Genomic DNA, 17,228 nt, shown 5'->3' with positions numbered 1-17,228 from the left:
TCTCTTAGTTTTAATTCAAACAAAAATAAAATGATTTCATATAGAATGTTTTGGCACATACAATTTTCACAAAGTCTAAGGATTTCAGAATACATTGTGTGTTATAATAGACTTCTTATATCTCTCTCCCATCATCACTTCTCTTTCTCCTCATTCCCCATCTTTCCCCACCTCTCTCTAATATTTTTATCATGTAGTTTATCTCACCTTTTATTATTTGTCATTTTCTTTACACTATCTCTTCTTTCTACTGTCTAAAACATTCATTTAAAGATAAAATGTGCACGGTGACAAGATTGTAAACATTCCCAGAGTTTTGGTGGCATTTGAAGTAGTTGCTAGTCTAGCCACACTGGTAAGCTGTGATGCCACGAAACAATACTGTATGCAGGTAACTATATATATATATATATATATATATATATATATATATATATATATATATATATATATATATAATTACTTCATTTACTCACATAAATTAATATACAAAAGTACAAATTTATGTGTAAACTTTAAGTATTTACTTCAACAGTGCTCAATACATAGGTAGAGCTAGTTAGTAAGTTAAAAATATATATATGGTGATTAAGCTACACTGAATATTCCACGTTTCATCCACTCTAGGATTCTTCAGGCTTAAGCCTGAAGAATCCTAGAGTGGATGAAACGCGGAATATTCAGTGTAGCTTAATCGCCATATATATTTTATAACTTACTATATATATATATATATATATATATATATATATATATATATATATATATATATATAGTAAGTTATAAAATATATATATAAAAAGGGAAGAAAATCCACTAGCCTTTTAGGAAATTTTCAATGTTTTGTCCCCATTTTCAGGGGACTTCTTCAGGAAATGATAGAGATGATTGAGATATAAAACAAAATATACCATGATAAGCAGAAAGACTTTCGTTTCTTCCATTCTGAAAAGTAAGATATATATATATATATTTATATATTTTTTGTTTCATTCTTCAATCATCTCTATCATTTCCTGAAGAAGTCCCCTGAAAATGGAGATGATAAATTGAAAATTTCATAAAAGCTACAAGTTTTCCTTCCTTTCTCCATAACGTCAAGCGATGCTCTTTGTGTAAACAAATTAAGTTTAGGCGTTTTGTTCTTAACTCACTACCCGCATAGTAGCAGCTGAATTGCATAACAGTTAGAAGCATCGAGTGTCGTTTTTTGAGTTTCGATCCTGGCTTGAGGTGGTTGTTTGTCTAGCCACTCTGATGATCTGTGATACAGCGAAACAGTACTGTATGTAGATGACTATATATATATATATATATATATATATATATATATATATATATATATAAAAGAAAAGATAGGGAAATAATGATTAAAGTTACATCAGAACTTTACTACATTATCATATCAGTAAGGATAGGGTTAATAATACAATAAATGGCATTTCAAGGCTAAATGCTTCTCATCAGAAGAGGAAAAAAACAGCATCATACAAGAGTATATAAAATCAGTGTCGTCTTCCTTCCCTTTACTCTTGTATAATGCCGTTTTTTTCCTCCTCTTCTGATGAAATGCCATGGCCTAAAGAGGTTTCCCCTCTCATTTCTCTTTCACATATTGTAATAACCTCTAGTTCTAATGTAACTTTAATTATTATCTCTCTAACTTTTCTTATAATTGCTCCTCTTAATTGAGTAGAGCTTCATCTATCCAGCCAGGTTAGACCTTTCTCTCCGAAAAAATTTTTATTTTTTAAGTGAACTTTATATATATATATATATATATATATATATATATATATATATATATATATATATATATATATATATATATATATGAGCAAACAGTTAATAAAATATGTTAAAAAACACTTTGAAATGAATTAAAAACATATTTAATCTGAAAAGGAAATACTAGATAAATATATATATATATATATATATATATATAAATATATATATAAATATAATTCTCTATCTATATAAGAGCCAGATACGTCCAAGGATAGAGTATTGTTGCCACATCTGGGCAGGAGCTACTAGAAAGGACTTATCCTGCCTTGATAGAGTTCAAAACAGACTTTTGTAGCCTCGTAGATGTCCTTTTCTCTTCTGTGCAACCTCTTTCTCACAGAAAAGATGTTGCGAATTTGTCTTTGCTTTATCGTTATTTTCATGACTGAGCTTCAATCTATGGCCCCCCTCGTCAAACTTTCACAAGAAACACTCGTCTAGCTGAAAACACTATCAATAATTCCCCCACTCTTTATCTGTGCCTAAACCTAAGCGTAGATTCCATGAACAAAGCTTCTTTCTTAGAACTGCACGCCTGTGGAATTGTCTTACATTTTCCTGCTTTCCAGCTGACTATGATATGGTTGTCTTCAAGTCCAATGTAAACAAGTTTTTGATGAGCCGTTCCACTTAAGTTAACAAATTTACTGAATTTCCATTACTAACGATTACTATAATGTCCAATTGACTACTGTACACTCTTTAACCGTTATCCTCCAGTGGCCTCTGGGCCTTGATAATTGGTGATTGCCTATGTAAAAAAATAAATAAATAAATATTGTGTGTGTTTTAGACATATTTACATTCACAAATTGACATCATATGCAGTATATTAACAAGATCGAGTGCTTGTGCATTATAATTTGATATATGATATTTTTTAATGCATTCTAAGTAAAAAAAACAAACACTATTACGTAATTACTTGTCATGTCGAAATTAGTAAAAATTCCAAAAATTACGAAAAATGATTGAGTAGATCTGCTAGAACTGTTTTTTAGTTTGTTTGGTTTTTTTTTTTTTTGTAAAAAAATCGTTATTACCGATTTTTTAATTTGAAATGGCAAAAATAAATTGAAAACAAGAGAGGTAAGTCAATTTTTCACATGAAATTGACTTCAATACAAGAAACACATAAAACTTGTGGGAAATTCCATATACATTCGCCATCTTTCTTTTTGTTTAGCCGCCTACGCATTAGTGGTCGGCTGTCATTGGTTTAAATTTGAATGTGTCAGGTGATTCACTTGGGGCGCTTTTGTATCATGCTTTCTTTTCAGTCTACAGAGAACTCGGCATTGGGATAGACTCAATCCCCAGCAGCTCCCACTGGAGGGAGCTAAGACAATTCCTTTATGAACACCAAACAGTTGGTGAACGAGGGACCACATCTCTACAAGCAGAGGCAATTTATCCTGCTGAATCTTTCTAAATTAAGGATGACATTCTAGAACTGTTCTTCATGTATATTTACCAAATATTGGATCTTATCTCAATTCATCTTGAGTCCCAAGTGACTCACATTCTGCCTAATTATAGGCGCCAACATTCCCGCTGAGTTTACTATGAACATTCATGGTTCCTTCTGAGGAACAACGAACTAACATTCCGACAATAGGAATTCATACTAAAAGCTCCAGGCATGTGGAGGCAAATCGGGCCACCGTTTTGCAAAAAGACAATACCAGAACTAAATAAACTTTCATTGCTGTTTCTTGTGAATTAATTTTGAGTTTGAAAAGATATGAATTCTTTTGTGTTTGTGGAGTCTTTTGCTTCTGCCAGGAGGAAATTGGGATGTGAGAAATAATTTCTTACAAACTGTATTATTTGATAAATTTTATTTTTTCTCGTAATTATTTTATTACTCAATCATCTTTCATAATTTTTGGAACTTTTACTAATTTCGACATATCACATATAATTCTGTAATATTATTTTTGGCAGACGTTGTCGAGAGTGCCCCCCTCCCCTCATAAATTCCACAATTTTCACTTTTTTCTACTTTTTTCCTGTTAATTGATTACAGGCTTAAGTTTCAAATTAAAAAAAAATTAAAAAAAAACAAAACATTCATAACTTTTCACGTTGGGGGTTCAATTTTCAATTATAACGTTGTACTAAATTGAACACGAAATTTGTGACCACAATGAATAGATAGATACATACGTACATACATACATACATACATACGTACATAGATAAATACATACGTACATAGATGAGATGGATACATACATAGATGAAAGAGAGAAGCTTAGATACATACATGAGAGAGGAAGGAGAGAAGAGTAAGGGGTAAAGAAATATTCCCTTTTTTTAAACCCTCCGTTCTTACCCTCCTATCTTCCGGTCACATCAGAGAGAGTTGCGATTTTCTTTTTCATCGTGGTCACAAATACCGTGTTCAATTTAGTACAACGTTATTATTGAAAACTGAACCCCCACGTGAAAAGTTATAAAAAATTTTTTTCAATTTTTTTTTATAATCTGAAACTTAAGTCTGTAATCGATGATATTAACAGAAAAAAAAGAAAAATAAAAGTGAAAATTGTGGAATTTAGAGGGGGGGGAGTACTCTCGACAACGTCCGCTGTATTTTTACTTAAAATGCACTTAATTTTTTTTTTTTTTTAGATATTCACTTATAATGCACATGCATCAAATTTTCTTATCTCATTTTTCAAAGTGTAATATGATAGTGAAACAATCCAAAGTGCTTCTTCTTTTAGGAAGTTGGAATTTAGTCAAAGTGAAGATCACCTTCATATTCATATTTTATCTTGTAAATTGGTTAATTAAATCCAAAATTTAGAAATTAGTTAAATTTAGTTGTATTTGTATTAATTACATTTTAAATAAAGAAGAAAAAAAAATATTGAGGTTCTGGCGAGGTTCGAACTCGCGACCTTCTGCGTGTAAAGCAGACGTGATAACCACTACACCACAGAACCTCCAGTAATACAAAAAGGCTAAAGAAAGACTTATATTCTTATTTTTACCTGAACTCCAAATTTTTCGTTTTCATATTAAATTCCCAAATTCCAGTTTCAGTTGAACTTTTCTACAATACAAAAATTTAATTTACCATTAAAATAATTTTTATTAGTGTGAAAAATAATTTTTATAATAATTTTGTAAAGAGAAATGTTTTCAATAATATTCTGTGTAAACACACTGTTTTCAGTATTAAGATGGCGGCTCGTATTTGTTTTTTACTTTTCAAAAGAAGATAAAGACAGACAAGCATTGAGGAATTGGTGAATTTACTAAATTTTGGCGAGAGACATTTAAAAAGTCGAGGTGTGGTGGTGTAGATGTTAACAAACATGACCTCTCGATTCACAAATGTCGGTGTTACGTGAAAACACGTCCCTTGGCTTAATTTGTACCGGTTAGAACAGAGTACAATCAGCAATCTCTCTCTCTCTCTCTCTCTCTCTCTCTCTCTCTCTCTCTCTCTCTCTCTCGTTTGTATTACACTCAACAGAGGTACGAAAAAGTTGTCAAATATAACAAATAACTACCTAACTGGATAAATTTTTAGTGTTTTTATTTAATGTAAAATGTTTATGCGGCTTTATACCCAAGAAAAGAACAAGAAAAAAATGACCGCGATGTCTTTGAAGTCTCGACAAAGACCTCAAAATAAGAAATAAAGCAAAATCGTGGTAGAAACCCACTTAATGAATGTTACCGTGACATTTATTATTGGGTGGGTTTGGGTTTCCATCACCATTTTGTTTTATTTCTTATTTTGAAGTGATTATTGAGACTTCAAAGGTGTAAAGAGACATCGCGGCTATTTCTCCTTGTTCTTTCGTAGCGATCAATATTACTTGTTTTTGCGAACCGAATAACCAATTACATTAAATAAAAAAAAAAAAACACTTAAAACTTACCCAGTTAGGTAAAAGTAACTTATCTTGCCTTTGATAATATTTATTTGTTATATATTTGTTTTCTGACAACTTTTTCTCTGAGAATTGTAACACAAATTCCAAATAAATTTTAGGTACTTGTACAGTTTAATCAAGACATTAAAAAATGAAAATATCGAAAAAAGTTTAAATTGTACGTATCCATTATCGAACGAAGTTCTCCGAAAAAAAAAAATTCACTCAAGTAGTTTCTGTTTTATAGCGAAAAAACAATTTGTTATGATACCGAGCAAAAGGTTCGATTTTTAGGAAGAAAAGCTAGTATTAAAGATGGGGAGGGAGTGTCGGCGCTTTACATTTAGTTATCCCCCCGTGGCGTATTCAACAAATTCCATAATGGCTGACTTCAACGCGCTCGCATAAAAACGTGTTTTTCCGCTGTGAAAAAAAAAAAAAAAAAAAAACCTACTCGATCAAATTAAGTGAAAAAAAATTTTTTTTTCGGAGATCTTCAGTCCAAAACGGATACGTACAATATAACTTTTTTTTTCAATATTTTCATTTTTTAATGTCTTGCTTAAGTACCAACTACTTTTTAAACATATTTTGAAGAGTTTAAAACGATCACAGGAGGTTGGAAACGAGGATGATACCGTCTTCGGAGACTCGATAATCGCTGAAAACTCGAAAAATAAACAAAACATTGATAGAAATCTACTCAGTAAGTGCCACTGCCACTGTGGCAGTGTTCGCGAGTCGGGCGCGGGGGACCAGTGTTCAATCCTTGATCGAGTCATACCGAAAAAAATAATAATAAATAAAATAAAATAATAATAAATAAACACACACACACACACACACACACATTTGTCAAATGGGGCAATTTTTTTTACTTACTTTCTACTTTAACAATCACCTTCAAAATGACGACGGATTCCGATTTTTGAGTATGCTGAAAATGAATATCTCATTGAAATTTGCCGCAAACAAGTAGTTTTCCAGATATTAAGCAATGCAATTCCTTATCTAATAAATGGTAGCCATATTTGTACGCGCAAACGCACGCATATTGTTGACGCACGCGCGTCAAAAATAGGCACTACTTATAACATAAGAAAATACATTAATATCCAGAAAACTTGTTTGCAGCAAATTTAAATGCGATATTCGTTTTCAGCATCCCGAAAACTTAATTTAAAAGGTGATTGTTAAGGCGGAAAGTAAGTAAAAACTTACCAAAAATGTCACTTGATGCTGATGCTCCCTTGTTAAACGCTCAGCACAGCATTATAAAATGAGGAAAAACAACAGTACTTACTTGTCCTGTCGAAAATAGTAATATATAAAAAAAATTACGAAAATTCATGGAGTAGAACACAATACGGTGCTTCTACACTATTGGGACGAGATTTTGTAGTCGACAAATGGAGTTTTCAGATTAAACCCCCCCCCCCAAAAAAAAAAACCCAATGGTTTCAACTAATTTTTTTGACAAATTCTAATAATACACAATGGTAGCGTCAAAATTATTCAGTCGGAATTACCTGAATATTACGTATTATTAAAAAAAAAAAAAAAAACACTTTAATAGTGGTAGCAAGTGAAAAATTGCCGCCATCTTGTTTAAATCGAAACGGAAAATTACATTCCTTTGGAACTCTCCTGTGTCTTATGATCGTTTTCATCAAATTCTATTTCTATTTTCTTTAATAAATCATTTTCTACCTTATCGATTTTCGTAATTTTTGGATATAATCATCTTAAAAATACGAGGAATACGTAGATACCATTGTTTTCATGTGAAGTTAAATATTACGATTCCCTAAGTGTAGAAACGCTCAAACTGCTATTGTATTTTTAGTAAAAGAAAACAAAAAACAAAAAGTTCGTAATTAAAGTGTCGAAACAGGAAATAATATGTCCCCTGTATTCGCAATCTTCGATGCGTTCACATCTAGGGAAAATACCCCCCCCCCCCCAGTTATCCGTAAAAATTACTTTTAACTATAAATAATTTTCTACTCGATGAATTTTCGTAATTTTTGGATATATAACTATTTTTGACATGACAATTAACTAAGGAAAGTTGTTTTTGCTTAAAACAACATATTTTTAAAACTCGATCTGTCATCCTATCTTTAACAAAGCAAACAAAAAACATTCTGGCGCTCCAATCTCCATAAAAACGAAAATCAAAAGCTGCAAAAATGAATTTACATTTAAAAAATCAATGCTATTTACTTAATTTTTTTTTAATGTCAATTTCAACTAAAACTATGTCATCTAATTAATTTGTCGTGTCGCAATTAATAACATATTTTACAGCTTTATTACATAAAACATGTACTTTCACGATTTAATGATTCAATGATCCGCCACTATTATTTTTCGTAGTGGGGGAGGGTCTAACAAGACCGCAGTTACCTCCCATGTTTATTCTGTTCATTATTTTATGTAATTTTTGTTCGAAAAATATTTTCATTAATATCTAATTTTCTACTTCATAAGTTTTTGGAATTTTTTTTATATTTCATTAATTTTGTCACCACAAGTAGGTAGATAACATTGGTTTTAATTAGGCACCGCCAAAACTGGGGGGGCAGGTCAGTACTTTTTGACGGACCGTCTTTTTAAAAATCTACCAAAAATCAGGTAATTATCCGATCAATACGAAATTTTCAGCGATTATTAGGAGAAGAATGAACTTTATAACAGTGGACTTATTTTTCATAAACGATATTTATATATATATATTTTTTTGCTTACAAACCCCCCCCCCTTGTTTTGAAGTGGGAACAAATATGCTTAAAATAATCATCTGAAACTGAAATCAACATATTGTGTTGTTGTAAGGGACAGAATTATAGATTCAAAAAAAAAAAAAAAAAAAAAATTGTTTGCATACCTTATTTTGACGTCTGAATATCAGAACTTCGATTGTGTTTAATTATCCCGCTTTTGAGTTTTGAAGTGTGAAATTCGGTGAATATGTTAAGTAAAATAATTAATTTAAGTTAAGCAAAACAAAAAAAAAAATTTTTTTAATATTTATACGAAAAAAGCTATTTTAAAATTTTTGATAAATAAATTAACAATTTTTTTTTAGCGAGCCGAATAATGCATGACCATTATTAAACAGGGCATGCTTTGAATAATCGATACCAAAAAAAAAATTCGATAAATATTGTGCCCTTTGTGTTAAAAATAGCATCATTTTTTTTCGATCCCGTTTGAAAACGTTTGCCGCCTTTCGACTACGGTGGACCAAACGCGCTGAAATAATTTTTTTTTATTCTGCTTTAAATTGCCCCCCCCCCATTTTGGGGAGCCTGGCCCCCACACACATACACATTAAAAACCAAACGCATACAAATGGTCACCCATCTGGTACTGGCCAGCCTCAGCTTAATAATACATTGAAATTTTCGTCACTGAAAAATAAGTTTTTTTTGGCCTGTTTGGTCTTCCATAGTTTGCTTTTTATCAAAGGAAAACGTAAACAGCGTCGATCTGAACTCTACGTCAATGCGAAATATCTGGTTACCTATATGAATAAGTGGAATTATTTGAAATTCAGGTACTTATATTATAATATTTTTGCATATTCTCTTAGAAAATCATCCTAAATCTTAGTTAGACAATAAATAAATTAATTAATTATTTCGAAAACCCTTTTTTTTTTAATATTTAAGTACGTTTTTTGTGCAAGACAAAAAATGTCAATTGTTAACTTTTTGGGAAAATTTAACATTTAAAATTGAATTAAAAATAGTAGAAAAAGTTTTACATTATTCTGTTTTCTATATGATAAAATTCAGGGTTTTATCTTTCTGGAAAAAAAAAGTTACTCAGAAATAATGGATTTTAATAAATGTAATTTCGTTTTAAAAAACAACAACTTGATTTTGCGGCCATTTTTGGCGGTGCCTAGTTTTAATTGAAATCCAACAGTGTCTGAGTGTCAATTGTCAATCTTTTTTTCTAGGGAAAATTAAAATTTCATGATTTAAATATATTAAAATTTGCTATATGTATATATTTTAATATTGGAATTTTTACTTTATTATTGGAAACATCAAATAATTCAAATTTGAAATAATGATTTTTGTTTTTATTTTAATTATGTTCAATCATTTATATCGGTGGCAATTCAGAATCTTAACTCATGGTTCTAAGGGAGGTAATTCTTTTACTAAAGCAGTTGAAAAAATCATTTTTTTTCTTACAATTACTCGAATGTTTTATTTAATAAAAATTACAATGTCGTTGCATTTTACATGTTATTAATGTTATAAAACTTTGTTGGAGTTTTTTTTCTCTTATAATTCTTAGTAGAATAGAGTTACCGCCCATAGAACAATGAGTTAAGAGTTACCGCCCATAGAACAATGAGTTAAGATTCCGAAATGCTATATCGATTTGTAACTTTCGATTTGTGTCGTTTATAATCGTTTGGTACAAAATCCATTGACGATGGTCCAGAGCCACCAATTCGTATGAGCGAGAAAATTCAATATCGCCGACATTAAAATGTTAAAAAAAAAAAAAAAAATGAAACTCAAATGAAACTTATGTGCAAAAACGCAATATGAGGAAAATAATGAATAAAAAGTAATAATAATACCGACGAATCCATTGCTATTGTAATGTTTACGTTGTATGAAAAGAAAGTTCGACCTCTTTGTTGTTGACAGATTATTGTCATGGCAACCGAGGCGTGACATTGGTAAACAAAACAGATCGATGTGTGAAAAGGTAAATGCGAATATATGAAACTACCCCCCCCCCCCCCGAAAAAAAGCGGGCTAAAATTTATCCGGAGCATTTTCCCGTTTATACCATTTGGCAAAAACTTTGCAAAATAAAAAATTAGGCACAAGCCACTCAAAAATTGGGGAAGGCAGGAGGGTCTATTGTCATCCTGGTCACTGTACCTGTACCTTGCTTGTCTTCTAGCTAGAGTTTTCATTCACCACAATATCGCAAACACACTGGGGGAAGGGAGGGGTGTCATCGTACTTAATATTCCCAAATTACACGTTTAGAATTCTGTAAAAGGTCGATTAAAAAAAAGAAATGGATTTTTTTGTAATCTTTTTGTGTTGCTTTATAAAAAATATAAAGATAAAACTTGTTAAGAGCGTTCTGTTTTTGGGTTGTTTTGAAAATAGAACGGAAATTTAAATTTCGCTGTGTTTTAATCTTTTATTTATTTATTTTTTTTTTTTAAATTGCGCATGCGTAAAAAAATCGAAAACTCGCCGTTCGCTTTCGAAATGTAAACTTGCATAGGTTTTTGAGTATGCTGACAAGGTTGGAGGTGTCTATTCTCAAACCCGTTCTTAACATTGGGAGGTTAGGGGTGTCTATTCTAAAAGCCGTTGTTGAAATTTTAATGAAGAAATAACTTTTATTTATTTTTTGGTACTTATACAGTTTAATGAAGGCATTAAAAAAATGAAAATATCGAAAAAGGTTATATTGTACGTATCCGTTTTGAACTGAAGATCTCCGAAAAAAATTTTTTCACTTAATTTGATCGAGTAGTTTTTTTTTTTACAGAGCGGAAAAACACGTTTTTATGAGAGCGCGTTGAAGGCAGACATCTGGGATTTGTTCTTAATTTTTGTTTGGAGTTTAGAAACGCCACGGGAGATAACTCCATGTAAAGCCGCGCCGACACTCCTTCCCCATCTTTAATGCTAGCTTTTCTTCCTAAAAATTGAACCTTTTGCTCGGTATCATAACAAATTGTTTTTTCGCTGTAAAACAAAAACTACTTGATGAAATTAAGTGAATTTTTTTTTTCGGAGAACTTCATTCCATAACGGATACGTACAATTTAAACTTTCTTTTCGATATTTTCATTTTTTAATGTCTTGTACAAGTACCTATTTTTTATATACACACATTCAACATCTTGACATATAATGAAAAGGACGCACTCTTTGACCAGTTTTTTTTCGGGCCACTTGCCCTTTGTCGCCTCTTTCCCTCTCCATCATCATCATCATCGTCATAATTCCTTTCCAGCAGTCATCTCCTCTTGCCACTCGGGGGGGGGGGGTGCGGAGGAGGAAGAAAAGAACTTTGCCCGTTTTTGCCAATTCGAGTATAGCCGGTTTTCGAGGAAGAAGCTTACTTCATTCTCCGTCAAAAAAGGTTTTGACGTTAAATATAATGTTACTGGTTTTTCTCCTTTAGAGGAAGACGTTTGTTTGGAACTCCATTGATAGTTACTAAACTTTTAACGCAATTTCATTCCCAGTTATTAAATAGCAACACGGTTTTATCGACTGGAAAATTATTAATCTCAAAAGGACCAACGGAAGAAACTGGTTGTATTTTGGGGATTTTTTTTCTGTGACAGAAATTAATCTCGCCGGCTTGACGAGAAGATTATCAGCACATGTGATCGCCACCAGGAAAAAAAATTCCCTCTCTGTTCAAGGAACTTAAGAGACCATCTTGGAAGACAATTAAACCGAAGTTTCCTTCATAGAACAACATTTTTATTTTAAGAGAAAAAAATCATTAATACCAGAATTTATCTCGTGTAAGGAAGACACAACATTCTGGACAGTCTGAAAATACAGACGTAAAAATTATTTTATTTATATCTATAAAGCCTACCAAAGCGGCTTTATTGTTTTCTTTTCTCTCCTTGGAATTTAAAGGTATCTGAGCCTTCACAAAGGAAAAATATTTTACCCTCTTTTCTCTCATTTAAAGTCTTAAGGACTTTATTTGTTCGAGGGAAAAATCATTTTGTAAAAAGAAAGACTGAACTTAAAACAAGACTTAAAAGAACTATTTTCTGTTTTTTTTTTTTTTTTTTTTTTTGTATGTTTTTTTCCTTTCAAGTAAGAATTGTTGTTTTATTGTATTTGTTTTTGATTTTAAATGTTTCTTTAAGGATTTTTTAAACCCTAGCTTTAGAAAATAAAAGCAAATCATAACTTTTATTTTAATAAAATTTGGATCATTTTAATCACATTTCGGGTTTACTTCATTTGCTCATTTCTTTAGTTTCCCAATTCTGGAAAATTTGCTTTATATGTTTCTTTTTCCTTTTTTTTTTTCTTTCAATTTGTTACCATGGAAAACGGATTTTGACAACGACCCCAAAATTGTCAAAATCCTGTTACCGTTCTTAGTATGGGGAGGTTGGGTGTGTATTCCGAAAGCCGTTCTTTGTTGTCAGTATATTCAGAAACCTATAAAAGTCGGCATTTCAAATGTGAACGGTGAATTGTAAAAAAAAAAAAAAAAAAAAAATACCAAAAAGTTTACCAAATCGACATTTTTCATTAAAAATGAGATATTTTGTTTTATTTATATTTAAAAATCTTTTGTTTTTTGTTTCTTTTATATAAAAAGTACGATTGTTGAATTTTATTCTTTCAATTGCATTAGTGCATGCGCAATTACAAAAAGATTAAAATGGAATTAAATTGAAATTTCTGTTCTATTTTCTAAACACTCTGAAACAGATCGCTCACGAGTCAAAGAGAAAATTGACGTTTCATTCCAACTTCCGGTTATCGCTTAGGAAAGAAACATACAATGTTTATCAGAAAACGGTTTCTTCTGGTTTTTCTCTTAGCTCAAATCCAAACCATCTGATCCGCCGTTGGTGTGATGCTCTGATTAAAAAAAAGAAATTCTTGTCAGCATTCAAACGTTCTCAGTTCCAATCCGTTCAATCCGTTTCTCCCGAACTTGATTCATGCCATCTTGACTGCCAGCTTTATATTACCTCATTCCAGTGTATAGTCTCATCGATATGCAAATTACAGATGCTGTAACACTTTTTGATATCCTCATTGCAGACATAATCGAGCAGTGTAATTGTAGACATTCAGTGGAGCATTTTGGTTTGCATAACGGCAAATCTTAGCTCTACTTTTCTCATTGTCAGTAAGCACTTGGAGCCGTACAAAGTAACAGATTTCACAACAGTCCAATAAATCTTCAACTTTAGCCGGTGGCAGGTCTTGTAGTTGCAGAGGATGCCAATGGTGGTGCGGGTGCGCTAGCAGTATCAGAATTTTTGTAGGAATTTTTGACACCCCTAACACGAAACTGCGAATAAAATAGAAAAATCTCGTAATTTCTCTGTTAAAAGTGGGTTATTTATTTTCTTTATGGATTATACTTCCAAAATAAACTATTACAGTTGTTTTAAAAGTAATAGAAATATATTTTTTTAAAAACAGTAATGAATTTTCCGAACTCAATATTTTTCAATTTTTAAACTTTAAAAATCTATCAAAATTTGGACCACATATCACGCTAATGCACACAGCAACTTCAAAAAATGAGTTTCAAACCATTATATTTAAAGGTGTGCAGACATAGATGATCCTATAGTGCTATGTTCGTTTTTATTGGTGATTAAATATTCCGTCTTTACGTTTAGTTGCAGACTAAATTTTGCCAGCTTGTGCTTTTTGAGACTGGACCTGTTGTAGGTTGGATTACTCTTTGAGGCGAGCAAATCCTGTGCATATAAGTGTGCAGATGCTCATTGATAGTGTCCATGACAAAAAGGAAGAGTAGTGGGCAGAAGGTTGAGCCTTCTCCAGCCATGATGAGGAAGTCCTTAGACATATCAGCAGTGATTCTCATCAGATTCCTTGATGAATCGTATAGTAGTCTGACCCAGCTAACCAATATCGGAAGATTAAGACAGTACAAATTGTTTATGGCCTTAACACGGAGTCGAAATGCAGGATGGCTAAGGTATAGCCAGATTATAATAGAGAATTGCTTGCTGTGTGGATGATAAATGAAGAAAAACGCTGCCGAGCTAGATGGTGAGGATTCTGCTATTGAAGAGACACATCTATGGAAACTTCCGCAGAATTTTGAACGAACATTCGTAGTTATTTTTCATCATCTCCAAGAACTTTAACGGATTTGTTTACCATGATAAAAATAAGATATCTAAGACAGTTAAGGGGAAATAACTTCTGCTAACTTATTTCGGTACACAAGTAAAATAAAAATGGTCGACTATTGTAAGAAGTATCTCAGTAAGTGTTTTCTTTCTATCCATCTTTATTCCTATTCCACACTATTTTTTTAATAGTTACTTAAGGTCTATTTGATCAGGCTAAGGGGACAAATTTAGCAATTACAGACACGAGTGAACATTTTACATCTTATATATATATTATTTTTATTTTTTTATTTTTTTACAATCTTGCTTTGTTTTATTGTTGCCTATTTTTAGAGTACCTTGGTAAATATGACCCGCAGATGACAATCGTTGGACATAGCGGCAAATTTTTCACATAGCTAAATTTATGCTACTTTGCTAAATTTCTGAAGTTTGGAAACTAGTTTACTTGAAACTTAAAATTAAAGTCACATGTGAGGTAATAATTAAATACACTTAATATAAAATTTCAAATTATTTTCCAAGCAAAAATAATCTCATTGCACGAGTCCAAATGTAAAATAATTCATTATCTTTTTGATGTGTTTTACATTTACTCGAAAGAAATTGTTTTTCATCAATATAAAACATTTTTTTTCAAGAGAGAAAAAAGCGAAACGGAAAATCCTTCTCCCGATAGTTTGTACAGTATTGTTATTATTGTATGGTAGAATACCAAATAGTTTTTGTCTCTTCAAATTATGTCCCCTAACTATTATGAATGTGGTAAGTGTGTAGATTAGGTGATACACAAGTTGGTAATAGAAACGTTTTCAGAATAATTTAAACAGTTTGAAACCGGTCAAACTAATTACACATTGTAATATTATCAATGTCTCCTCTCCTCCAGTGTTAGGAAGTAGGCAGCAAGAGAAAAAATAGTTTATCAATGTAACAAAGCTGTAGAAAAACAATGGGTAGGAATTTGTTCACCAATGTAGACAAAAGAGAGCTGAGGCAGGGGTTGAAGTTTGGTTGATAGTGTGGGACCTATTAGGTTGGAAATTCTTTTTGGACCCTGTCTAAGAGTGAGAAACCAGTGGTAAATGCACCAGCCCAGATGTGGCAACAATTCTCCATGCTTGGGCAAAAGATGGCTTTGTAAAGATACAAGATAATGGCAGGTATGAGTAATTTTCTTGCATGGTAGAGAGAACCTACCTTCTTTGCAGCAACCATGGCAATGTACTTGTCCCAATTTATATTGTCCGCAAATATTAAGCGGTTAGTGGTTGAGAAGTTTTCTTGTAATTGTTAAAGTCTTGGCAGTATTAAATGTTATCTATCTATATAAAAGTGAAAATGTGTGTATGTATGTATGTCCACTAAAAACTTTTGACAGACAACGAAAATTCACAAACTCAGTATCATATTGAAGCTCCATTCTTCGCTCGAAAAATAGGCCAAAAACGTTCATTTTTTCACCCCGAAATCAACAATTTTCGACAGGGGGGGGGGTCAACAAAAACGGTCCTCATGTCACGACGACCGGTTCTACACATGTGTGAGATGACGTCATGACCCGATTTACTTTAAATAGTTGAAAAACTGAACAAATTTCATGTACGTCGCGTTAGCTCAGTTGGTTAACGCGTTGGTTCGTTATCTAAACGTTTTGGGTTTGAATTCTGGTGTAAGATGTCTTTTTTTTTTTTCGATTTTTAAAATTTAAATATTGAACCAGTGTTATTTAAGCCATTTTTCACGTAACGTTAGTGTTTGTTTTTTTTTTTTTACTTTGCTTATCCACCCCCGACCACACACCCAAAAACAACCGGGTACCCACAGATTTTTTAAATTTTAATATCGAAACAGGCTTATTGAAGCCATTTCTTTTTTCGATTTTTACATTTAACATCGTTCGTTTGCCCTACGTTAGTTTTTTTTTTTTCAATGTTTTGATTACCCCCACCCCCGCTTAAGTTTTAACGTTGTTTTTTTGTAACAAACAAACCTGGTCATTGACCTCATTTGCTGAATAGCTATTGCACTACAACTTCCATGCACGCACCTGTCAATTTGGTTCTTAAATAAATTCAAACATCTTTCAGTAACTCATTCTGGCTGGCCGATTTTATTTTCAAACTTCGCCTCAGGCCTTTGGGTTTGATCCTACATCCCCCCCCCCCCGGTTCTTTTTTTATTTAACACCACACACCCACCTCCAAACACCCGGGCAATGCCTGGTACCCCCGCTAGCAATCCATAAAAAGGAGAAAAGAGTGTTGAGCTGTCGTTATAAAACGGAGAATTATCAACTGTTATAAAGCATGGTGCTGGTGTTCACCAAGGTAGACAAAAGGAAGCCGACATGGGATTGTTGATCAAGGTGTGGCAATGACTAACAAAAGGACTGAACAATGAATGTAGATATAATCAGAGTTGGTTTGCAGGAAAATTAGGGGGGGGATTAAGAAAAATTTGCAACAGTCTGAAATTTTATGATAGTTGAGGGCGATTTGTGACGTTTTCTGACACTAGGAATGGTTTATGGCCAGTTGCAAGTTCGTTTTGGTGAAAGATTATGGCTTGCAGGAGATATTGAAATAAATTGATCAACTGACCGACAAACACAACCTCAATAGTAGAAGTGGGCGTTAGCGTTTAAAGGG

At 32.2% G+C, this 17,228-nt stretch overlaps 1 protein-coding gene and 1 non-coding gene across 3 annotated transcripts in view; both read right to left on the bottom strand.

The window, feature by feature from the left end:
- Positions 1-10,434, bottom strand: part of LOC145256207 (protein phosphatase 1 regulatory subunit 36-like) — a 72,538-nt gene extending 62,104 nt beyond the window's left edge. For both annotated transcript variants that reach the window (XM_080114820.1, XM_080114821.1), the window contains exons 1-2: positions 10,297-10,434; positions 4,794-4,855 (exon numbers count right to left, since the gene is read on the bottom strand). In XM_080114820.1, the coding sequence (XP_079970946.1) occupies positions 4,794-4,855; positions 10,297-10,377 (143 nt within the window). In that variant the 5' untranslated portion in view covers positions 10,378-10,434. The remainder of the gene's footprint in view (positions 1-4,793; positions 4,856-10,296) is intronic.
- Trnav-uac (transfer RNA valine (anticodon UAC)) lies at positions 4,673-4,745 on the bottom strand. Its single transcript has one exon. It is a non-coding gene; the product is annotated as a tRNA-Val (tRNA).
- Positions 10,435-17,228: the final 6,794 nt, after the last annotated feature.

The sequence above is a fragment of the Euprymna scolopes genome, chromosome 32 (assembly GCF_053919585.1).
Source record: "Euprymna scolopes isolate OS-2025 chromosome 32, ASM5391958v1, whole genome shotgun sequence".
NCBI classification, from domain to species: domain Eukaryota; kingdom Metazoa; phylum Mollusca; class Cephalopoda; order Sepiida; family Sepiolidae; genus Euprymna; species Euprymna scolopes.
Note: the sequence above shows the minus strand (reverse complement) of the source record. Positions and strands in the feature narration are given on the sequence as shown.